Source organism: Periophthalmus magnuspinnatus, chromosome 12, assembly GCF_009829125.3.
Source record: "Periophthalmus magnuspinnatus isolate fPerMag1 chromosome 12, fPerMag1.2.pri, whole genome shotgun sequence".
NCBI lineage: Eukaryota > Metazoa > Chordata > Actinopteri > Gobiiformes > Gobiidae > Periophthalmus > Periophthalmus magnuspinnatus.
Window position 1 is genome coordinate 5,494,477 of NC_047137.1, and position 23,961 is coordinate 5,518,437.

Sequence of the window (23,961 nt, forward strand, 5' to 3'; positions counted from 1 at the left end):
CAATATTTACTCTTGTTGGCTGATACAGTGAACATATAAACAACTATTTATCTACACTATCTTCAAATGTCAGAAATGATGTTTTTATTTTGCTGCTTCATTAAATTGAGTATGGTAGAACCTTATTATGAATACCAGCCTGTGTACGCAACTATTCTAAACATGTTAGTTCTGGGAGGTTTTTTTAGTAGTCAAAGAAGTCATGTCACTTAAAGGACCTGTACGTTATTTTTTCCCATGTATTTGAGCAAAATATGTCTTGCTCCAGTACAGATATATTGTTTAAACAGGTCTTGAGGTCAAATAAGTCTGTTGTGTGCTGTCTACATCTAATTATTGTGTTTCATTGTCTGATAATCAGGAAGTGTGGAGTTAGTATGCTAGTTGTTAACTTTACCATTGAGGCAAAACTCCACACTAGTCTTTTAAAGTTTTGAAAATCTCTTGTAGTCTGATAATTTTGAATGTTAGGAATACATAAGGTAAGTGAGGAATAACTTTAGAGCCCTGCAAACTGTTTAAAATGTACACTGTTTTTTTTTTTTTTTTTTATGTTTCTAAGAAATCAGATGCAGCGCCTTTAACTCTATTCTATAATATGTGACCCTCCAGGCACCAGAAGTGATCATGTCCCAAAGCTACGACGCCAAGGCAGATCTGTGGAGCATAGGCACTATAGTGTTTCAGTGCTTGACCGGAAAAGCGCCTTTTCAAGTGGGTATTCTAAATTAATTTCACGAGTGTTATTTAAAAAAGTTATTTGCGTTTAATGAATCCATTTTCTGTTATGGAAGAAACTTTGCTGCCACACTGTTCCTCCAATAAACTGGGATGTACAGTCATTATTCACACTTTATGCCCCCAAAGCATTTCAATTCTTTCATTTGGTTTGCGCACTTGGTTTTAGGGGGATTAAGAAGTCTATTATAAAACCTTTACTCAGAGGCTGACTTTGCATGGATTTAATGATTGCAGCGCTAATGGTAGCCTGTGTCTCAAGGCAGCCAAGCGTGCAGTTCAATTCATTCTCTGTTGTGTTTGTCCCACTTCCTCAGCGGTCTAAGCTAAGTTTGTTTTATGTAAACTCCACATGTCTTGTCACTATTCATATGGGATGGCGGCTGGGAGTTGGAGCCTACATTGTTTTCTAGGTTGACTGTTATGACACATAATTGGGTTATTTCTGGACCGGTCTGGTTGCATTTCTGACTTCGACCTAATTAGTGTAGCACATTTTAAAAGCTGTCAAATGTTTTGTTATTAAGAATGCTGCCGTGGAACAATTGAAGATCCACTCCCAGATTATATAGTTTAAAGGCACACTGTGTAACTTTTTGAAGGAAAGCCTGCCACCTGCTCGCCTCTTTTGAGATGTTATTTCTTAGCCGGAATGTTCCACAGTATGACATTAAAGGTATCTATCTCCATGGAAACAAGCATGTGACTCCACAAGGCCAAGTTACAGGCAAGGTCTGTGGAGAGGAGAGCCTACTTACTGTAATAATGCAGGTTTTTGCAAAGTATGTTTAAGCAATAAAAACATCTGTAATTGAATAAATGCAAGACAGATGCCCTTAATGATATACTGTGGAACATTCCACCTGGATACGTTGGATAGTGCACCTTTAATAATACCTCTGATGAGATGTATTCACTTATTGCTATTATTTGTAAAGATACAAAATGGATTCTAATTTAAAACATTTAAAACAAAGTGGTGAATCATTTGTTAAATTAAGCAAAGCAGCAATCATAAATTAACCATATACTGCCAAAGTAAAAAGTATTTTCAGATTTGTGGTATATTAAAACAGAGTTGCTCTCGTTTCACTTTCAGGCCAGCAGTCCACAAGATCTTCGACTGTTCTATGAAAAAAATACTCATCTTACTCCCAAGTAAGAACTTGTTTAGATGATTTCCTGCAGATTTTGATAAAACATGGTGATGATTTTGCGAAACCTAACTTGCCTTTTTCCTCTCTGCAGTATCCCCAGAGAGACCTCATCCCATCTGAGGCATCTGCTGCTAGGATTACTGCAACGCAACTACAAAGACCGCATGGATTATGGTAAGTCATTCACCATAATGATAATTTTAGCTTGGTTTTACACATTCAATCAAAATATAGGGAATACAGAACTGACAAATGTGTTTAATTTACATACATGAGACATCGTTTGACCCAATATTAAACCTATGGTGGTGTTCAAATGCTAAATTATTAACGTAATGCACATTTGCCTAGGTTTTTGAGTCACTTTTTGTTTACCTGTTGTTGGCAGATGAGTTCTTCAGTCATCCTTTCCTAGAGGCGAGCTCATCCATAAAAAAGAGTAAGTGTAAATACATTTTGCGTATCTTGGGTTGAATGATACGGAAATACTGATGTTATTGAGAACTGACATGTGCACATTTTTCTTACATTTCATTGTATTGTTATGGAGCCCACACTGTTCAGTATTGAACTAATGGCTACTAAACATTTTAAGCTGTTTTCTACTGTAAATGTTAAAAAAAGAGTCAAATATTTTATCAATCAGTTTATTAAAATAGTTATATGCAATAATACAATATGGACATATTGTTCCAGGTTTCATTTATTAAACAATTTTTAGGGGGCCCTATATCCATTGTGTGGAATTTTTCTTTGCAGTAACAAAGACGTTTTTCTTAGCCATTATTGAGTCATACTTAACAAATTACAACCCTCTAAAGCTCAAATGTAAATGAAGTACAAAAAAAATGTTCTCTAACAATATCCAATGTTTACCATTAAAACTGGAGACAATGGTGGCCTCATTGCATTATTATACACAGCATTTATACTCCAGAACTTAGAATGAGATTTAATTATTAAAAAGATTTTTTTTGCCACTATTGTCTCCATGGAATATATGGGGAAAAACTGATATCACATTTCACAATGTATTATTGTGACAGGCCTAATGGTTAGCTATAATATAATGGTAATTGTGCTAATTCTTTCAGCAACCCCCACAGTCACAATGACCTGCTTCCCCAGCTCTGCCTCAGCCAGCTCTTGTAGCAGCTCCTCCACCTCTCATCTGGCCTCACCTCCAGTTTGTTAACATTATTATACCGTCGTATCACACCTTTCCTACATCAGAGCACATACTTACCTAGGTCCCTCTGTCTTATATGGTCTCTGCAGCAGTCCCTCGCAGATGGACAGCAGGTGCGACCCAAAGCTCTGGCTTCTCCCACACAGGAGGTCACAGGGTTCCTCCTCAAAGACTCTTCAGGGGGAGCGGCTAGCAGCAAGAACTCGTCCTCCTGCGACACAGATGACTTTGTCATGGTTCCGGCGCACTTTAACAGTAAGTAGCAGTCTATTTGGTACAATACTTCTGTTATATGGTTGGCATAATTATTTCATCACACTCTTGTGTAGGGATTTTTTTCAACTGATACCAACATGTGATTGTTACTGTTGTGGCAGATAACCAATATTTGTCTATGTCAACTTTCAGTAGTTTACGATAAAATATAATATTTTCTAATATCTATAAGATCCACAAACCAAGAGGATGCAGCTTGTGTGCTGTTAGAATACTAGTTGTTGTAAGCATGTGAAATGGAATGCATTAGCTGGTAATAACTCTGGACCACTGCTAACTGTTTAAAATGAACTACTTGTATTTTTCACCTTTAAATCAACATGGATGTTACAAATTTTTGTGTTGAATAGAGAATTCAGATTTTCTGGCAAGAGAATGCTACAGTTATTGAATTTATTTGCCTTCTAGTAGATTTGTGGTTAGGAGCCTGTGGTTTTATTATGCAGAGAATATGATATAAATCCTGGCTCATGCCCTTTTCCATCTGTTTATTTCTCTTCCTATTGCAGCAGGTGAGCTCACTTGTGAGAGCAAAGTGCTTCAGGACAGCCTCATGAACAGCGGGTAATAATCACTTTACAGAATGCCATAACCTTTAGCGAAGCAATTTGATAAGTGTCTGGTATAATAAATGTTTAGTCTTTCCTTGCAGCGTAATAAAAGGCTTGCCTTATGGTCTGTGTGTCTTCCTCAGCTCCCTCCTGGCCTCTGCAGGGCTGTGTAGTAAAACGCCACCTCACTCACCATCGTACAGCGGCTTTCCAAGCCCTGTCAGGTATGATCAGTGAAAGTACATTGAAGCCACAAAGATTTTTTATACCTACATACATCCACAATCCATTTATAAGCTGACATGTCACCAGATGTTTTTTAATAATCAGATTTCTTTTGTAAAAACACCAAAAATCTGCCCAAAATATTGGGTTGTATGTTTATTCTAGTTCAACTGGCCAAGTAAATGTACCCATTGTTTGAATAATGTTCAGCAAATCTTTTCACGACACAGCTTGCAAGTCTTTCACAAGTCTCAAAGTACACAAACTATCAACCCATCTTCTGTCTCATCTGACAGTATTGGCACTGTCTGTCCCTCTGGTTGTTCTGGCAGGCCCAGTGACTTCTTGGGAAGTAACTATGGAAACCATGGTCATTCACTGCCTATCCCAGTCCCCACTCAGGTCCATAACTACCAGCGCATGGAACAGAACCTCCAGTGCCCCCGACAAGATGGCTCAGCACGGTTAGTGTCACAGACTGGACATTATCTTAAAAAGTGTGGACCGTAAGTGCACAATTCAGAAAGATTGTGTCCCTACTTGGGTAAAAATTGCGCTACAGCCTGTTTTCTCTGTTTGATTGGACAGTTGGCAGTTTAAAAGCAAAAAAATCTATCTTTTTACTATTCATTTAATGCAGCTTATGTTTTATGGGGATGTTTTAAGATTTTTTTTATGCTTTAGGGTTAAAATTTCACTGGGACATAATGGTCTTGTAGTGTTATTGTATGTTATTTAATTAAACTACATATCGTACTTCAAAATGTGTTATTTTGACAAGGAACAATATTTATGTATTATTTTCTCACCCTCTGCTAATGTTCCCTCAGGATGTCGACCCCAGTGCGTCGCTGCAGCAGTAACAGCTCATTGGGGTATGGTCGTCAGGGGCCTTCACCCCCCTACGGCCAGGGAGCTATGCCCACCAACCGCCGCCTTTCTCTGGGTGGTGCCAGGCCCTTCCAGCTCTCCCCACAAGGTACTTCATAAGGAAATCCCCAATTACTCTAATTCCTTATTTGGCACCATTATGGCACAGATTATGAAAGACACATTACATAAAACCTTAAATTAGATTGTTTTGTGAATTGGCCAGAGTAAAATCAAAGTTTTGATTTGATTAAAATAAACTTTAAAAAGTTTTTTAGCTCTCTTCAATGTCAAAAAGTTAAGGCAATAGTGGGGATGCTGGAAAAAATGGAAAGTTGAAGTCTTAACATAACTTGTCTGTAACTACGTTACTTTTCTGTTTGGGGTCAGCTATGTGCATTTCAGGCAAACCAATAACATCTCCATGGAGTCGAGCTGTTACACAGTGCACCTTTTAAGATCCTTGAAAAACTTGAAATTGAAATGCTGAGAATCATGAAGAAAACATGCTCAGAAATGTAAACAAAACAAATAAATAGTTTGTTTACATGCATTGTTTTGCTAGTTCTATAATACAACAAACTATCTAAATAAAGTTATCACCATTAACAATCTCAATTCAACAAAAAATATTTCTGAATTGAATCAGAAAGCAAAGACTTGCCTAACACTGAAAGTTCTCATCCCTCCTGTATAGTATTTTGAGTGGTGTCTATTACTTAAAAAGGGACTTTTGTTTTGCTGTTGCACAATTTTAAATGTTCTTGTGACTGTGCAGAGCAAATGCACCAACCTCCCACACACACACACACACACGTCTTCTCGCCACCTGTTGCACTTGTCTGCTCTCTGGTTTACTTTTGGCTCAGCTCCTTGTATAGTCATACCATCACATAGTCTTTTGCCCCCATAGTATCTAAGCAACCTCATAATTTACTATGGTCATAGCATCTTCAAACACTAAAGGCCCTGTACCGGATTTTTTGTCCATGTATTTTTTCTTGTACAGATATATTGTATAAGCAGCTCTATAACTTAACTGTGGACTGTCTGCATCTAATTACGATCAGTTTTCTTGTCCAGTTATCAGGAAGTGCACTGTTAACATGCTAGTTGTAGTTAGCATTACTGTGGTGGCAAAACTGCTCTGGCCTATGAAAGCTGTGAAAATATAAACTCATTGCAGTGAATAATTAGGATGATCGGAAAGCATAAGCTAAGAGGAATAACTTGCAAAGCATTTAAAATAAACTGGTTCTGTTTTTCACGTCTTTAAGGCCGTTAAAAATCAGGTACAGTAGTATTTTGTATGTGTAAACAACATCTTATCATCTTTTTTTTTGTTTAAACACCTTTGCATCTTCAATTTTTTTCTGTGTACTGCAGCAAAATTTGTCTTGCTGAAGCCCATATACACATGATGAATAATTAGAATGCTCAGAATGCATAAATGAAGAATAACCTAGAACGTGAAATAAGTAATAAGTAACTTAAAATGAACTAGATCTGTTTTTTATGTTTGTAAGACTGTAAAAGTCAGGCACAGCGACTTTAATGTTGGTTTGTTGTTTTTTTTCCCCAGCAGCCCTTATTCCTCTGCCTCACACTGAACTCCGATTAACATCACAGCAGCAAACAGGACTGGGGTCACGGCTCCACAGCGCGCCCTGTCTGTTGGAGTGTGCCAGTGCAGGCGGCAGGCAGAAGATCCGCAAGCAGCACTCAGACCCAGTAGCAGTCCCTGGTTCAGGCCTGATGAATGTTAGACCACTGCATTCCTCTCCCAGGCTCAGTGAACTCATGCAGCGCAGCCCTCTACCCACCATACTGGGCTCTCCTTCTAGGGTACGTACATTCATTTCTGTAGTTAAGTTAGTCAAGCAGGAAGTGTTTTGCAACCTCTGATGATACACTGTTTATGTTTGTTGTAGCCTATTAGAAGTAGAGATATTCAAACTCGTAACAAGGTAGTTATGAGTTTAATTTGTTTTAATTACCCATTTGTGGCACTAATTGTGATTGACTTGTATTATAAAAGGGGTTGTGGGCATAACACATAAAGAAATAGCAAAAACCTCTTTACTATTGCACCAAAGATCTATACACAATAAATGTTGAGCCTCAAAATATATTCTTCCAGCTTTCATATATTGAATGATAAGTCGATATAGTAATTATCGTGACAGACCTACTGCTTATTCTGCTGCTTAACAGAGCAATTACATACCTACAGTTTTACAAAATTATAAGTACAAATCGACAAAAAATATAAATTGACCCCAATGGTGTATTTCTAATTGCAGTAACAATTACTTTCCACCGTAAGCTACTTAAAACATCTGTGGTTGAACATGATCCTTAAATATGAAAGAAATTAAAATTATGTATCTCCATTTTGTCTTCCCTACAGACGATCCCTCCCTTCGAGTTCCCTAAGCCCACCAGCTCTCCAAACCTAATGACCTTCCTGACCCAGGGTTTGGTGATGGGGTCACCTTCCAACAGGGCTGCCCCACCAGAGCCACAACCCACCCACTGCATCCACAGAGCTAATGACAACACCCAAGGCTTTGCAAGGTACAGACTTTTAGGTTTGAATTTTCTCAGCACTAATAAACACAAGAATAATACAAAGGTAGTACTACATGAACTTGACTTTCCAGGTCTCAAAGCGCTGGCCGGCTGTCAGACATGCTGCTAATAGCTGCTTTTGGCCCTAATGCTCCTGTAGCTGAGAGGAGCAGCACAGAGAACCTCACATCTGAAAAAGCCATTGACATTATAGGTAAGTATGGCTACACTTTAATTATTCAGGCATAAAACTACTTAATACCCTTACCCCTTTAATTAAGCTTGAATCATTATTAAGCTTTTGTTTATTATGAATTAAATCTTTGTTCATGCTTAAGGTGTAGTCATTTTAAAGTGGTACCATGATTATTAAAGCAACATCACATGTAGAACTTTGTGTAATATAGCTGTTTTTTGATAATCTATCTTCTTCAATAGCTCCCCCTAGTGGCACTGTTGGCTTTGCTCCCAGCTCTGGCAGCCCTGCACAGGTGGTCTTCACTGTGGGATCTCCTCCCACTGGCAGCACCCCTCCTCAGTCTTCCCGTCAGAGGAAATACTCAGGTAATTTTTATGCATTTTGAATGTGAATACTTCACACTGTCAAATAGCAGCCATGTTGTTTTTGTTGGATATAGATAGCATCTTTCAACATAATTAGCTGTTTCATATCTGATGTAATTATGTTTTATTGATTGTGTCATGAACATGCAACTGTTTGTTAAAATTGATGGCACACTATCATTTTTGTGCATTAACTGTGCTAAAATTAGGGTTGACAAAAAATTACCCAGATACTAATCATCACCAAAACCAGTGTCAAAAATGATCACTCTTTTCAACAAGTGTCAAAACTGACAAAAATCACATAAATTAGGTAAATTTTCTCTAAATAGATCAAGATCTTGATCTGGACCTGTATCAAAACTAGTATAAGATTGCATTGTAATTCAAAAGAAATTGTCTGAGAAAAGGGTGTTTTTACTATTGTAGTATGGAGTATCAGGCCTTTTCATTAATATCAAAATTGAGTTTGAAATTTTAGGATTGATTTTAGCTTCTTTATCTTTGTTTTATCTTATTCTTTGTTTTCATTTAATTTTCATTTATTTATTTAGTAGGACAATGTACAGTTACATTAAGCACAATGGCAGAGATGCTTGTACCAGATTCTAGATTTACAGCTAATTTACTTCTATAGTCCTCAGGGGGAGGGGTCATCATTAACATTTACATATACACGATACGATTTAAAATGCAAACCTGTACATGTAGCAAATTAATCCAATTAACATCCATACCCATATGATCTTATTCACACTCACACTCACCCTTCTGTATCTAGTAGTAAGCAGAACACAGCTAGTAACACATTCATATGAATACTTACATTCACATCTTACAATCTACGGTTCATCCTCTTTGCTAAATGTGTGTACATGTTTGGTTATCTAATAACCGTGCTTTCACCTTTGTGGTGAAGGCTGTGAGGCTGTTTAAGCTCAGTATCTCTGATGGGAGCTTATTCCATTGTTTAACAGCCCTATATGAGAAGGAGGTTTGGGCAAAGGCAGTTTTATATTTAGGGATATTACACTGTCCTCTTATGGTACCTCGGGTTGCTCTTAAAGCCGTATCTGTCGACCACTGGATGAATTCTTTAAGTGGTAGAGGAGCCAGGTTATGGAGAATCTTGAAGGTCAATTGGCCATAAGCAAGTGAAACAAAATTATCAAAGTTTAGCATATTGTATTTAACAAGTATGTTACAGTGATGATATTGTTGTGCTTTTTTGTCAAGTGTTTTCAGAGCATGCTTGTAAATGGACTCTAGTGGTTTGAGATTTGTTTTGTTTGCTTGGGACCAGCTGGTTATGCAGTAGGAGAGGTGTGAAAGTATCATGGCATTGAGGAAGCTTTTGGCTGCTTCAGTCGAGAGTGAATTTCTGATACTTTTGAAAGTGGCCAAATTATACTTTAGTGTTTTTGCTATCCCAGAAGTAACAGCATCCAGAAGATAGAGTTCCAGAAGATGGAGTTGTGTGTTTTAAATATGTTCATTTATATATATATATATATATATATATATATATATATATATATATATATATATATATATATATATATATTTATTAATAGGGGTGGTAAACTACTACTTCACAGTAACCTAATGACATTGTTCCACTTGTCAGGCTCGTTGACTTCAGTCAGTTCTGGGGGCTCTCTGACCAGCCGGTACCCTCCTACAGGCCCCTATGTGGATGAGGCTTCCTCCAGCCCACGCTTTAGCTTCACTGACCCCATCTCTGCCAACATGGGTGGGCCTGTGACGTTTGAGGCGCCTGAGCTACCCGAGGAGACTCTGATGGAGGTGAGGAGCTGGAGAGCCAAAACACTTTTATTTATTCCATTATCGGCTTAGGCAACTGATGGCAAATGTTTTATCACACATTTTTTACTTAAAATATGAAACAGTATTTTTTAATATTTATTCAATTATTTACTGTTTTAGTCTTGGTTGCATCTGTGTTTTGACAATGTTTGACTTACATTAATAGTCATCAAACATTTGTGCAGCCCTATCTATCTTTCCCTGCAAAAAGCTACTATGGAAATAATGCAGGTAAAATTTTCAGTATAACACTGCATAAAGTAATTCAGTTTATTTGTAGTTAGAATTCCAGATGGCTCTATTCCAAATTTGTAAAAATAAAATTTAAGAAAAGAAAGAAAAGTTGAATGTGAATTGAAATAATGTGAGTAGATCCTTTTTAAGCCAGGGTAAGAGTATAGCCTCAGGTGAGCTTGGAGAAACAAGTGTACACATTAATACAGACCTGTTTAAAATTCTTACACTGAACCACCTTCCTCTCTCCTGTCTCTTGGAGCAGCAGGAGCATACAGACACAGTTCAGAGCCTGCGCTTCACTCTGGAGTTCGCACTCTGTCTGGTGGAGGTAGCTGCAGCCCGTGGCAGTGTAGCGGAGCATCAAGATGCTCCTCCTCCACCCCTCCGACAACAGCAGCACAGCCTGGTGGCCGATCAGATCAGCTCCCTCAGCAGAGAGTGGAGGTAAGGCTCCTCAGTGTGGTGAATGAAGCTGGGGCAAGGATGGAGTCAAATGTATCGAAAACTAGATACTCATTTGAGCAGCTATTGATTCTAAAAAAAGTCACATTCACAGGACAGAAATGAACCTTTCCTGAATAACTGTAGAATGATATTGAGCTGTATCAGAACAGTATAAGACCACATAGACTAGTATACACCCATGGACCACTATGGAACCTGTTGGATTACACAGATATAAGACTGCATGTGAGAGAAAAGAAAGTACTGTGATTTAATGTGAAAAATAGCATTCTATAGTCTAAAGAAGGAGTTTTTAATTATCATTGTGGTATCAGAATCTGTATTGAGTACTGAGTCTATTCCTTTGTATCACAATAGAGTTTGAAATTTTTGTATAGTGACAACACTAGTCAAGGATATATAGATGCGGTAGAGCATTAAACCATCAACCCAATACAAGTAAACGTTTAGGCATTTATGTAACTGGTGTCCTTTCAATATGTAACATGTAATTAAATACACTTATTCAAAGGCTGAGTAATAGAGTTTTAATTATGTAAAATTGTGGATTGTGTGCTCTGTTACCATTCAAGTTCTTTGACTGACATGCTCATAGTAACAAACGGAATGCCCTATTGGTAGTTTTTTAGTTCAGAAACAGTTTTTATATATATATATATATATATATATATATATATATATATATATATATATATATATATATATATATATATATAATGATAAATTGGACAGTATGTGGGAGATTTGGGGTAAACATAAAGTTAGGAAAAGTATATAGTTTTGAATGTGTGTTTTTCTTTCCGTAGCTATGCAGAACAGCTGGTTCTTTATCTGAAGAGTGCAGACCTGTTGTCGACCGCCTTACACACAGCAAAGGAGAGAGTGAAGGAGGGCAAACTCTACCCGTCCACAACTGTCAAACAAGGTGCTCAGAGCTTTTTCCAACTTGAAAGTTTATTATGGCCAATCTCAACAGAATTTGGAGCCTGACAGACAATGTATTTTTGCCTCCGTGTAGTTGTGAAGAGGCTGAATGAGCTGTACAAGACCAGTGTGGCCTCCTGCCGCTCCCTTAGCACCCGTCTGGAGCGCTTCTTTTCCAGGAAGCATCGGCTGATGGACCAGATCAGCTCCATCACAGCGGAGAGACTGCTGTTCAGCCACACTGTGCAGATGGTAGGTCCCAGCAAGTGCAAAGTCAACTCGATTAAGCAGAACACATTATACAGATTATACATATTTGAAATGGGTCCAATGCAATTCACTCACACAAAACTATATATTTATATTTATCTTATTATTAAGGAGTTGGGGTTAAGGTTAAATAGTTACTAAGCCTGAATCATTCTCAATAAACAATTTGTGTAGTATGAATTAAGTGTTTCTTCATGTTTTAATAAAGAGGGGGGATTATGCAAAATCAACTTTTTTGAGCTTTCTACCATGTTATAACAATGTTCCCTCAAAACCATCAAAACATGTCTAAAGAGGTTTTATATGTCATCAATGCCTGTTTCAGTATTTTTGTGATCTTTCCCAGGCCTTATTCAGACCCTCTTTGAGGCTAGCAGTACGATCCTAGCCAAAGCTCAGCCCACAAGCCTAGGACATGCTCCTGCACAGCAATTTTCCACAAATATACAAAAGCATGATACAAAATAAAACATTACAACTTCACAAACCTGATGGGATGTGCAGTAGTTTCATTAGCAAAGTGCACACCGATTGTTTGTTTGTTTGTTTGTTTGTTTGTTTGTTTGACGCCCAAAATAGCAGTTACTCACACTATACTATTACCTTTCTCTTAGCTATCATTTTAATATTATTATGTAATATGCAGATCAAATCCAGAGTTCATTTAGATTGTCTTTGCTGTGTAGGTTCAAGCTGCTGCACTGGATGAGATGTTCCACCAGGGGGAGGCCTCCATCCTGCGATATCACAAAGCACTGCTGCTCATGGAGGGCCTGTCCATGCTGCTCTCTGAACAGGAGGACATTCTCAGTGTTAGCAAATGTGAGTGTCTCTAGATAAAGGAAAATTACATTCCTTCCCAAATTATATTTTTATTAGACTGAAATGCATATGATCGTATTTAACCATAGTTAAGTTTATAATTTTACTTCCTGATTGGGCATAGGCATCAGATACACACATATGACATAAGTGCAACCATAATGTTAAACCACCTGTCAAAATTACACAATAGTTATGATTAGACTAATAAAACCAAATGACCACATCTTTAATACTTTAATACATTGTTTTAATTTTTTTTTTTTTCTGCATTTTGGATTGAATCCTCTGTGTTGATGACATAGGTAGGTGGATTCTGTTTTAAAGCTCACCGCTACTTCCTTAATTTTTGTACTTTTCTTTTTATCTGTTTTTCCACAAACTAACACTTGACTGACGTAAAACTATGATAAATATTTACCACGTATGATCCCACCAAACCAAATAATTAGAAAAACATGAAAACTTGTTATATGCACTTTAAATTCCAAGAAAATCAAGGATACATTTCTGTGTTTTGTTTTGACAGGTAAAGAGTGCATTGAACGACGCATCACAGCTCTACAGTCTGGACTCTGTGTTTAAGAGTGGACCACAATGTAATGGAGTTTAAACCACGTCTCATTTTGTCACCTTGCATATTATAGACAAACTCTCAACAAACCCAATATTTTCTACTAGATACATTGTTTTTGCCTTCAGTTAGTATCCAGTAGTGTTTTGATTCACCAGATGACCGTTTGATCATCTTAAACTGTGGACTGTTGAAAATGGCTTTGTCAATGGGTCTGACAAAAGCCACTAATGTCTGTCTTGGAGATAGAAAGACTTCTATGGCACTGAAGCCAAAAATAATCTCCACCATTGCAAATATTACCAAGAGGACACCTATCCACACACATGTAGTCAGATTAATGTTCTACATGCTTCTAATTGCTATTGACAATTCTATAATCAAATCATAATGCGAGGAATTGTAGTTGTTGTAAGTTTTGTTTAGTTTTTTTCTGTGTTTCTTCATGTTCAATCAAATGTCGGTGTGCTCAGGTAAAGGACAGAAAAAGATTATTCTTAGCTTTTAAGTGCACTGATGAAACCTGTTAAAATGACCAAAAACAGTTTAGTTACACTGTTAGATATAGGAGGACATGCTCTCTGTTGGACATGTAATAGGACAAAATAGAAATCGACAAAGTGAGTGTCGCTTGCTTTTTAAAATAATCAAAAAACATCCTGAACTATCCAAAAAAAACTGGAACTTTAAAATGTAGCTTTCCTACAAGGACTGACGTTTGTCCCACTGCTCTCACTTTAGTGTGTGTTTTTGATGAATGCGAGGACACGATGCTGTTGATTCCATGTATGTTATGTCAGAGCTGAATGAGTACAGTCACATTTGAATGTAGGCAGACGGGAGAAGCACAGGATGTCTAAGTGTTTGTACAGCATTTAGACTGATCCCAGAGCTGTGTGGAATGACTTTGCACTGTTGAAGTACTGTATTCAGTGGTTTGGAATGGAACATGCAGAACATGCTACTTTTGATAATTTAGTGATATTTCAGTGAGTTGTTATCTAGTTACTGTTGTGTGTTAGATGTGAGAATGCTTATCAAAGACGGTATAAGCTATGTTTCATTGCAGAGTTCTGCTGGTGACAGTGTTGTTTTGGCGTGTGCATTCATTGTATAGATTAGTTTGTATAGTTTATTGACCTCAGTCTGTCCTGAAGGAGGTGAGATAAAGAGGCTGTTTTATTTGGAGTTTTCAAAGATAACGTGCATGGACGCATGCATGAGTGTTTTATTGAAGTATTCGTGATTTGATGGAAAACCATGTTTGAACTACTAATGTTGGTTTCCAGTTTACACTGGGTACACTGTGTTTTACAGACTAAAGCATATGAAAGAGGTTTTCCCTAGAGTGTGTTTGTTTGACTTAATAGTTGTTAACATGTTTGATAGAGTACATCATTATAAAGAAATCAGAGTTAAACTTTAGGACAGAAGCAGAAATGAGTGAAGACACTGTCAGCAGAATGAAGCAACGTGTGATGTGAATATTTCAAGACAGAAGCCAAGAGAAGGCTGTGTATATTTGCTTTGTGGCCTTTTGTAAAATGTTTGGTTGATATTACATGTGTTTGTATGTGTGAACATTCCACATAGACTAACCATCTCTTTTTATTTTTCTTATACTATAGTAATAGTACTGATGACTTTATAAATACAGCTAATGCATATGTCACTTTTAATTCCCTACAATTGTTTATCAGCTTTTTTGATCACCTTAAGACTCAGAAATTAGATTTATGCAGCAGCCAGTTTCCTGGAAATGCCTAATGGACACCCAAAGTGTGTATGGAACTACACACCATCGCTCATGCTGTAACTTGTTAAGTGTCTTTGAAAAGATGGCCTCTAGTTGTGCTGGTAGAGAAGTGCAACCCCCAGGAAGATTCAGCTAAAACATGCACTCCCACCTTCTTTCTGTCATTCATCTATCTAACTTGTTTGCCAAGAATGTTTTTGTATTTTATTTTCACCTGACAAACTCTGTTTCACTTGTAAATATTGTAAATTAAGTTATTGCTGTTGTTGTACATATTGAGCGATGGGCATGGAGGGAACAGAATCCACCTACATTTCCAAAGAAGGGGGCGCTCTGATCTACCCAGTGCCTTGATAAAGGCATTTTAAATGTGTCTCACCAATGACACACAATTTCATTGTTTTCTGTGAGCTCTAATATTACTGTGTGACTGAGAGTTGCAATAAAAAATAAAAAAGTAAAAAGCTATTGTTTTGTCTGTGTTGCTTATGTAGATCAAATCTATTCAAACTCCTTGAAAACCTGAACCACTAGCTTATGTACAAAGAGGCTTAATGCTGCTGCTTAGGCTACATGACTTCATTGAGGTGTCAAGGCAAAGTCAGTATTTAGGTAATTTTATCTTATTTTTATCTTATTATTCTATTGTCTATTCTCTTCAACCTAAATGTTCACATGTGGCCATTCTACAGTCTGGGCTTACAATATGACCCCAGACTAAACTGGGCATCAAACTGATTGGTCAATGCACCTGTCAATCTTACAAAAACTGGGGGCGGGTCATCACGTAGGAACAGGTGGTTGTCAAGGTAACGACGTAAGCCTGGTCAGGCGAGCGGAGCTAACTTGCTAATGCATTTTCTTAGCCAAACACACGATAAAACGTAAGTGCAGTTCAAGTTGCTGTGAATTTAAGTTTTTATTACCCGTGAGAAAACCCGTGTCCGATCCGGTATGGTTTGGCATCAACACAAACTATGTCAAGCAGCAACATCAACCTACCCCCGGTGCGACATTTGCCACACTGGACTCGAGTTGGGAGTCTGGGGAAACCATGCTCTGCGCCTCGCCTTCCACCGGGGATCCAACTAGAGCCGCTTCGCCCCGGCCCACCAGCGGACAGGGGGCCGGTGATGAAGGCGCATTCACCGGAGGAGTCGTGCCACATCGACCCGGACCCCCGCGTCGCCTCGCTGCACAGAAATATCCAGTTCCTTCAGCAGCAACACCAGGACACGCTGGGCAAGCTTCACTCGGAAATCGAATACCTCAGACGGGAGAATAAAGGTGAAGACGGAATGTGTATTTCAGTGGAAGCCCATTAAGAAATTGGCAATCACCTGTACGGTAGTTTGAGTTTCATACGGTGGCCTAATTGGTCCAAAATTCACCTAAAACTGAACCCCACTCATAGTCTTGTCACTATAGCCTATAAGGCTTGATATCGTAAAAGAAAAGGCTCAGTATTCAATAGGCCTACTGATTTCGATACCACAATGATAATAAGAATAGGCCTTTTAAGTCTAATAAGTCTTTTTAGAATACAAAATGTGTTGTTTTTTTTATATAGAATAATTGTAGGCTAGTCTGGCTATCATCATGATACTAGCCTAGAAACCCTTCCTTCCTCCCTTCCTTCCGTTCTGTCTTTCTTCCTTCCTTCCTTCCTGTCTTCCTTTCTTTCCTTTCTGTCTTTCCTTCCTTCCTTCCTTTCTGTCTTTCTTTCTGTCTTTCTTTCCTTCTGTCTTTCCTTCCTTCCTTACTGTCTTCCTTTCCTTCTGTCTTTCCTTCCTTTCTGTCTTTCCTTCCTTCCTTCCTTCCTTCCTGTCTTTCTTTCTGTCTTTCCTTCTGTCTTTCTTCCTTCCTTCCCCCCTTTCCTTGCTTCCTTCCTTCCTTGCTTTCTGTCTTCCTTTCTTTCTGTCTTCCTTTCCTTCTGTCTTTCCTTCCTTCCTTCCTTTCTTCCTTCCTTCCTTCCTTCCTTCCTTCCTTTCTGTCTTCCTTTCCTTCTGTCTTCCTTTCCTTCTGTCTTTCCTTCCTTCCTTCCATTCTACCTCTCTCTCTCTCTCTCTCTCTCTCTCTCTCTCTCTCTCTCTCTCTCTCTCTATCTATCTATCTGGTTATTTGTCTTGTCTAAACATGCTTACTATTGTTACTAGGACATGGATTAGTAATTGGACATCCATTCTCTTGATAACCCTAATGTAAATAGGCCTAACTATTACATGTAATACACTTTGCTACATTAAAAGTCCCATATTATGCAAAATGGACTCTTGTGAGCTGTAAGCCATGTTCTAACGCTGTTACCTCATCAAAAACAAACCCTGAGTTGTGTTTTATTTCATTCACACATGTTTGAGTAACACTTTATTATTATTCTGTCTATATCTCCAAAGCTCAAAATGCTCTGTTCCACCTGGTGATGTCATGAAGCGGCAGTTCTTAAATGAACAGCTACCTTTTACCTTTAGTTCAGTAGAGATTTGAAATTCCAGGATTGAAATTATCCAAATGATTCCAGTGAAGGTATATGGAGTTTAAAACAGTGGAGCACTTCCTGTATTACCAAATGACATCACAAGGTGGAACAGAGTTTTTCTGTTTGAGAGAAGAACTTAGCCTAAATTTGTAGGGTTTGTGTATTAAACGTGTGAATGAAACAAACATTTGGGTATGTTTTTGATAAGGAAACAACATTACAACATGGATCAGAAAATGGGGTAATATGGGCCCTTTAATAACAATTCAAATAAAAGTCATGGTGCCAATAGCTTACATGGCTTTCTTATAATAGGCTATTTGTACTCGGCTGCATTAATGTCCTCTTAGGCTATTCTCAGTATTCTCTTATATTACTTAAACAACTTTACATAGTCTACAGGGAACTTCTTTAACCTAATTTGTCTCATATTAAAAATGTATCACAACTTAATGAGCGAAACAAATTGTCCTGTTTTCCGCCTGTTAAAGCAATGAAAAGCTATAGAGTAGACATTTAATCTAGGCAGGGTGGTCGCATAGCAACTCCAGCGTTCTGACAGAGGCAAATGAAAAGTGAGTGTTGCCTTTGTGGGAGGTGGTGTCACTTTTCAGCACGTGCGGCCCTCGTACTGTTCCATACTGGCACATCTCAACACCAGCCCTCAGTGATTCTTCAGTCATCTGCCTGTGCTGTCAGGCCTGTGCACACGCAGGCAGGCGCACTAATGGGCTATGTTACAAATGTGCATCTAATGAGCCTCTATATGGCACACTCTATACGTCTTGTCTTATGGCTGTTGCAGAGCTGCAGTATAAGCTGATAATGGAGTCGCCCACTGTTAGTCGGAGAGGTAAGTCATGGACAATCCACTAAGATGAGTTTTCCAAATTAGACTAGTTTCAGTTGACTTATTATAAGTTGATTTTATAGTATAGTGACACTTATATGTGTGTCTGCTGGATAGCAGGATTACCCACTAGTCGTGGAGGCCTCAGACCGCCCACTCAGGGCAGTGATGTGCGCACTGGACTGTACCTGGAGGAGCAGCTGCAGGACACGCGACCCCTGCATGACCAAGCAGCCAGGTTAGAATGACCAATTTACAAACCACCTGTCAATACCACTGTCTCTTTCAACCATAGCTAATAACAGCTGTTATTATTGCATTGAAGTTTTGCAACTTGTGTGTAGGTATATAATTAAAGTTGTGTAACTTTTCTGGCTCCACGTACAATTGTCTCCATGGAGATGTTACTGCTTTTCCTGGAATGTTCCACAATATGACAGTAGGCATGTCTATTTTGCAATTATTCAATGATAGGTGTTTTTTGTGCCTTTCAAAACATACATTCTTATTCTGACCAGGCTCACCTCTCCACAGAGCTAACTTATATTATTTCCTGGTGGTGTCACCAGCTTGTCTCCATGGAGATATAGTTTAATGCCAATACCGTAGCACATTTCAGGGCAGGCTAAGCAATTACTCCTTGGACTCAAATGCAGGTGGAGGAGGCTCCACCAGAAAAGTGATTTAGTTCACCTTGAAAAAAAAAAAAGTTAAATGCAATATATTTCTTTGGAAGTGCTATGATTTGAAAAATGAAATGTGCAAAGTTCTAAAAAAAAAAAAAAAAGAGAAGAACAATCCGAGCCAGCTTAAACTTTCATTTAACATCGGAACATTTTTCTCTTTTTTTGTTGATTGTTTCCAAAGGATCTTTAATGAGCACCTGATTATATCACTATATGTTTCACAGATATACCCCTGAGGCATTCACTTCTTTCCCGACTACTGTTCTATGTGCAATGAGTTCTGTTTGATCCTTTATAAGAACCAACATGGCAATAAGGCATGTTTACTGTAAATATGGTATTTAAACATGCAAGACATGCATGTATGTAGTCCAGTTCCACTTCTATCTGTAGAGCTCGATCAAATGTAAAATAGACTGCAGGGTCTGGTACTGGTAAATACAGTTTTCACACTATAGAGTCAGAAGATTTAGCATCATAAAAGTTCCATTGATTTGACCTCAGGCTAACTGAAAATTCTATTATGTGTAACAACACAATCCAAAGTTCTACAGACATACATGCAGTGATATAGGGTAAACACATGATTTCCTATACACATGTACCACTTGTACATTATGTGTGTGAAGTAGAACTACCACCACCACTATGGCTGCTATTAACCTCCATTCTGTGTGATCTATAATTGATTCCCTGACTGGTGGAGAAGTCTGCGAGAGTCCACAGACACAGCAGGCTCCTTCAGTAAAGTGCACGGTGCAGAGCCAAGAGGGGGTCTCATCACTTCACTACAGCCTCTGCGCATCCACAGTAGCCCCGCTCACCCACCACGCCCACCTACCCTGCACGAGTGTGAGGTCATCATCCGACAGCTCTACAATGCCAACAGTATACAGTCTCAGGAAGTATGTCACTCATAAAGGTTACATTTGTGGTTTTACTAATGCTAATTGTTGCACTGGTCTCTTACAGCTTTTGCGTGTGAAAGCCTTGCTGAGAGACATTGTTTTCAGTAAGAAAATCACTCCAGAAAACTACATTCTCACCAAAACCTATCTTGCAGATGGGACAAGGTAATTTAAGACAGTTGAAATATTTTTATATCCAATATTAAAGATGCACTGTGTAACTTTTCTGGTGGATGGTCTACCAGTTGCTTCAGATGTTATCGATCCTTTCATTGGTGGAATATCCATTTGGAGTTTGCTGTTTGCCTTGAAGGTTCCACAGTATGGCATTAAACTTAAAGTGATAGTAAAACTTAAAAAGTTAAAATCATACTTACATACGGAACATTCTCTATGGAGATACATACATTTTATGTCATACATTTCCATGAAAACAAGAATAGGGAGCTCCTCCTCCAGGCCAAATAAGTGCCAAATTTGTGGCGAGATGCAAATCCATTCACAGTGAGGATGTATGTTTTTTTATATATATTTTTTTCAGTGCAATAAAACATCCATAATGAAAATAGCATGCTCTTATTTTATTATTTGGCAAAAAACAAGAAAATTGGGGCAATAGTATGGCTATATACATATATATAATTATATCTTGAAAAACACACTTTCTAAGATCTCTGCAGATCTAACCTGTAACTTGGGCTGGTGGCATTGGCTGCTTGCCTACATGGCTAAAAATCTGTAAAATGCATATTCCATGCAAACTAATAACAAGTCCATGAAGACAACCACATGGCAGATTCCTCCACCAAAAAAGTTATATAGTACTTGCTTATTCTGGAATGTTGTTTTTGCAGGAAGTTTTCTGAAACCGAGAAGTTGCCAAAGCTTGGTCATCAGACATTTCCAGAAAAATCGTATGTAATTTTTTTAATATTCATGATGATACATTTTGGTTGTACTGTACTGTGTACAGCGGCATATTAGGGCCCCTTATAGATGAAGGGAAAATAACAAATTTGCAAATTTCACTGTAAAAAACATACACTTTGGTTAAAAAAATGTAAATTTTTTCCCCAGAAATCAACAAATTTGTTTGAAAAAACATGCAGTTTTGACAGATTGGAAGAAATTGGTTTAGTTTTTGTATGACACATATTTTATGGCTATTAATGTGTCTGTAGGTGTCCTATAATGATATGACAGTCCACAGTCCGAACTGCGATGACTAGTACGACGGCTAGGACAACTTCTAGTATAACGGCTAGTACAACGGTGTAGTAGAGCGAGTTGGAAATTTTTTAAGTTATGAGATTTTAAGATGGCAAATTTGCCAGAAAAAAACAATCCAATTTACCAGAAAGAACAAGCAAATTTGTCAGAACACACAAGATTAGCTAGAATGATAGACTGATGGAAATAGTTTTGTGGTGGCACCTATGACTGCATAGATCAAGCTGGGTGTAACCTTTGCCTCTGATAAACTTTCAAGTGACATGTTGTCCATTTTGAAGAGAAGTTCGATGATAGACTATAGATAGATGCGTGGGTGTAAACAGTAAGTCGCATGCTATGAGTACGAGCACTTATGAGATGATCGACCATAATCATTCATATTCAGCAGTCCTACATTTTAATATATTAATTTCTTACAACTTTTTTCTTGCAAGTTTGCCACGTTTTCCCAGCAGATTTACTTGTTCCAATCTCATAAATCTGCCTTTTTTTCTAGCAAAATTTATATTTTTTCTGTGTGTAAAATGTATAGTATCCTATCCATACTATCCATCCTATCCTGTTCATCTGTAAGTGGCCCAAATACACAGTTGTGCTAATACACCGCCAGACAAATAAACAAATATGACAAAAAAGTTGCAAATATGTATGTTTAAAATATCATATCTCATATTTTCCTCACTAATTTGCTTTTTTTCTCATGCAAATTTGCCACTTTTATCTGTAAGTGTCCCTAATATACCTGTGCAATTCAAAAGCTGTTTTAAATGTATTTGAAACTCAGCATTTTGTATTAATCAATAAATTCCACATGTGATGCCTGCCATTTACTGTATAACACCATGCAATATACACACAAGATTTCAGGTTTTCGTCTTTTTTTTTTTCTAATTTATCAAAATAATTAGCTTTTGTCTTTTTGTTATGCTTCTGGACAGGCTGCATTCACACTAGGCAACGACTAAACCAAGACTAAGCCTACATCATGAGTAAACATGGACCAGAACAAGTGCTAGGGCTGCAAGATTAACTGCAAATCAAACACAATCGAAATGCTTGTCAGAAAAATTGCGATAAGATGTCGTTCAGCCCTAGTGTGAGCGCAGCCTAAGATTTGGTTGCCCACACCAGAGTAATAGCTATTTAATTCACTTCTATAATCTTTTTGTCTTGTCTCTCCACAGCTCTGAAGCGCCCCAGTCGACTCTGATATTGCCCGCTCTCAAACAGTCGTTCAGTACATCTATCGCAGACAGACAGAGGAGAGCCCGAGCTGTGCAGAGGGGCCGCTGCAAGAGAGTGGTGCAGTGACCCAGCAATACTCATCAAGAGATTCTGGTATTTTCACACCAACCAGGAATGACAAAAGACAAAGGAATTTGCACATATAAAAAATAATGTATTACCTTTTATGTAGTAGAATGAGATGTTCCTATATGCGTAATAAGAGCACACGACATTTTGTTTAACTGGTTGAATAGATGTTTTCTTGTATAATTATTCATTATATTACATTGTTTTCAAATGAAAGTGTTTTTCATTGTGTTCTGTGGTTTATTTCCACTACTCTACTTTTCAAAAAAATGTACTTTCGCAACCAGAGCAGAGGTCGAAGTGGGCAATAGCAAGAGCAATAGCAATATTATAATTTATGCATAAGTAAGGTGCATTCACATTTAGTTTGGTCTTGTTCTAGTTCTGGTCTAGTCCAGATTCAGTCCTAGTTTAGTCCCAATATTGATGTGAACACACCTTAAATTAGTAGCCTATAATTATAAAACACTAGTTGGCATTTATAAACTCAAATGTGAATGTATTATTAACATTGGTCTTACATATTTAGAACCGCCCAGTACACAGCTCCTACACAGTACTTGTACCACATAATCAAAGTTACAAACACTACTATGGCCGTGTATCTTGTCACACTGATTGTAAATACTTGCAGCTCAACCATGTTAAAAAAATATTTCTCCAGTGATTTTTATGCTAACTTGTGGAGAAGCTTCTCACTTTGATATTTCCATTAATTTGTTGCATCACTGCGTCTTTGTGTAAATGTGGGAATTGGCAAGCAGAGCTATTAAGGCGCAGTGACTACAGACCTATTAAGATTCACACAGTGTTGCAGTGGTGGGAAGTGCCAGCTGCAGCCTCAGGAGTCATAGTCACAACTAAATGCACAGTAGCCTACACGTTTTCGTTTTGCTTTATGTGAACAGTCAGAAATTTGTCTTTAGTCCACTATAAACTATCCCGGTCTCTTGAGGCTGATACTATATTAACACTGAACAGGATTTATTTATTATGTAGAACTTATTTGTGACTGATTAGGCAGTGGAGTAGTTAGTCACAGGGTGCACTAGAAGCTCTTGAAAAATAGTTACTAAAAAAAGGTTGGGACTCATCGACACCGCTTTACCAAATGGGTTTAGTTGCTGCCATCAATAATAGAGAAAATAGCTCAGTGGTAGCACATAAGCCCACAAACCTGAAGACGCGTGATTCAGTCCATTTTACCCAACCTGCAGTGACTAATGAGTCAATGAATAATGCACCATGAAGCAACTTTGGATAATCTATGGCAGGGGCGTCAAACTCATTTTCACCGAGGGCCACATCAGCAAAATGGCCGCCATCAAAGGCCAGATGTAACTGTGCGGCAGTGTAAATATCACTAAATGTAACCGAATGTCATGCAAAATAAATGTAATTACTTTTTAACTTGTTAATCTGTGATAAACTGACATTTTTGTCAGTAATCTGTGATAAACTGACATTTTTAAAAG

General features: G+C 38.0%; 2 protein-coding genes across 4 annotated transcripts in view; both read left to right on the top strand.

Moving 5' to 3' along the window:
• ulk1b (unc-51 like autophagy activating kinase 1) overlaps window positions 1-15,466 on the top strand; it is a 28,464-nt gene extending 12,998 nt beyond the window's left edge. Inside the window, exons 8-27 of one of the 2 annotated variants that reach the window (XM_033975922.2) lie at window positions 613-714; window positions 1,838-1,896; window positions 1,987-2,069; window positions 2,284-2,334; window positions 2,990-3,081; window positions 3,174-3,339; window positions 3,870-3,924; window positions 4,055-4,135; window positions 4,469-4,600; window positions 4,967-5,115; window positions 6,589-6,851; window positions 7,417-7,583; window positions 7,670-7,791; window positions 8,016-8,141; window positions 9,769-9,947; window positions 10,468-10,649; window positions 11,477-11,595; window positions 11,689-11,846; window positions 12,551-12,686; window positions 13,216-15,466. In XM_033975922.2, the coding sequence (XP_033831813.1) occupies window positions 613-714; window positions 1,838-1,896; window positions 1,987-2,069; window positions 2,284-2,334; window positions 2,990-3,081; window positions 3,174-3,339; window positions 3,870-3,924; window positions 4,055-4,135; window positions 4,469-4,600; window positions 4,967-5,115; window positions 6,589-6,851; window positions 7,417-7,583; window positions 7,670-7,791; window positions 8,016-8,141; window positions 9,769-9,947; window positions 10,468-10,649; window positions 11,477-11,595; window positions 11,689-11,846; window positions 12,551-12,686; window positions 13,216-13,271 (2,478 nt within the window). In that variant the 3' untranslated portion in view covers window positions 13,272-15,466. The remainder of the gene's footprint in view (window positions 1-612; window positions 715-1,837; window positions 1,897-1,986; window positions 2,070-2,283; window positions 2,335-2,989; window positions 3,082-3,173; window positions 3,340-3,869; window positions 3,925-4,054; window positions 4,136-4,468; window positions 4,601-4,966; window positions 5,116-6,588; window positions 6,852-7,416; window positions 7,584-7,669; window positions 7,792-8,015; window positions 8,142-9,768; window positions 9,948-10,467; window positions 10,650-11,476; window positions 11,596-11,688; window positions 11,847-12,550; window positions 12,687-13,215) is intronic. The other variant, XM_033975923.2, reaches the window with a different exon arrangement.
• A 353-nt stretch (window positions 15,467-15,819) lies between these two features.
• si:ch211-222n4.2 (uncharacterized protein LOC101885505 homolog) lies at window positions 15,820-22,694 on the top strand. 2 transcript variants are annotated; one of them, XM_055225589.1, is made up of 7 exons: window positions 15,820-16,303; window positions 18,301-18,348; window positions 18,463-18,583; window positions 19,741-19,936; window positions 20,004-20,104; window positions 20,794-20,853; window positions 22,357-22,694. In XM_055225589.1, the coding sequence occupies exons 1-7, from the start codon at window positions 15,994-15,996 to the stop codon at window positions 22,481-22,483; spliced, it is 963 nt and encodes a 320-aa protein (XP_055081564.1). In that variant the 5' UTR covers window positions 15,820-15,993; the 3' UTR covers window positions 22,484-22,694. The 2 variants fall into 2 exon arrangements, with proteins under 2 accessions (XP_055081564.1, XP_055081565.1); XM_055225590.1 differs by having other exon boundaries at window positions 15,955-16,303; window positions 18,466-18,583; window positions 22,357-22,576.
• The last annotated feature ends 1,267 nt before the right edge of the window (window positions 22,695-23,961 follow it).

Excerpts from the sequence above, each read along its gene's own strand:
- si:ch211-222n4.2 (XM_055225589.1), top strand. The coding sequence starts at position 15,994 with ATGTCAAGCAGCAACATCAACCTACCCCCGGTGCGACATTTGCCACAC. Across the intron at positions 18,584-19,740 it reads CTGCATGACCAAGCAGCCAG|TCTGCGAGAGTCCACAGACA; the intron begins GTTAGAATGACC and ends CTGGTGGAGAAG. Across the intron at positions 20,854-22,356 it reads CAGACATTTCCAGAAAAATC|CTCTGAAGCGCCCCAGTCGA; the intron begins GTATGTAATTTT and ends GTCTCTCCACAG.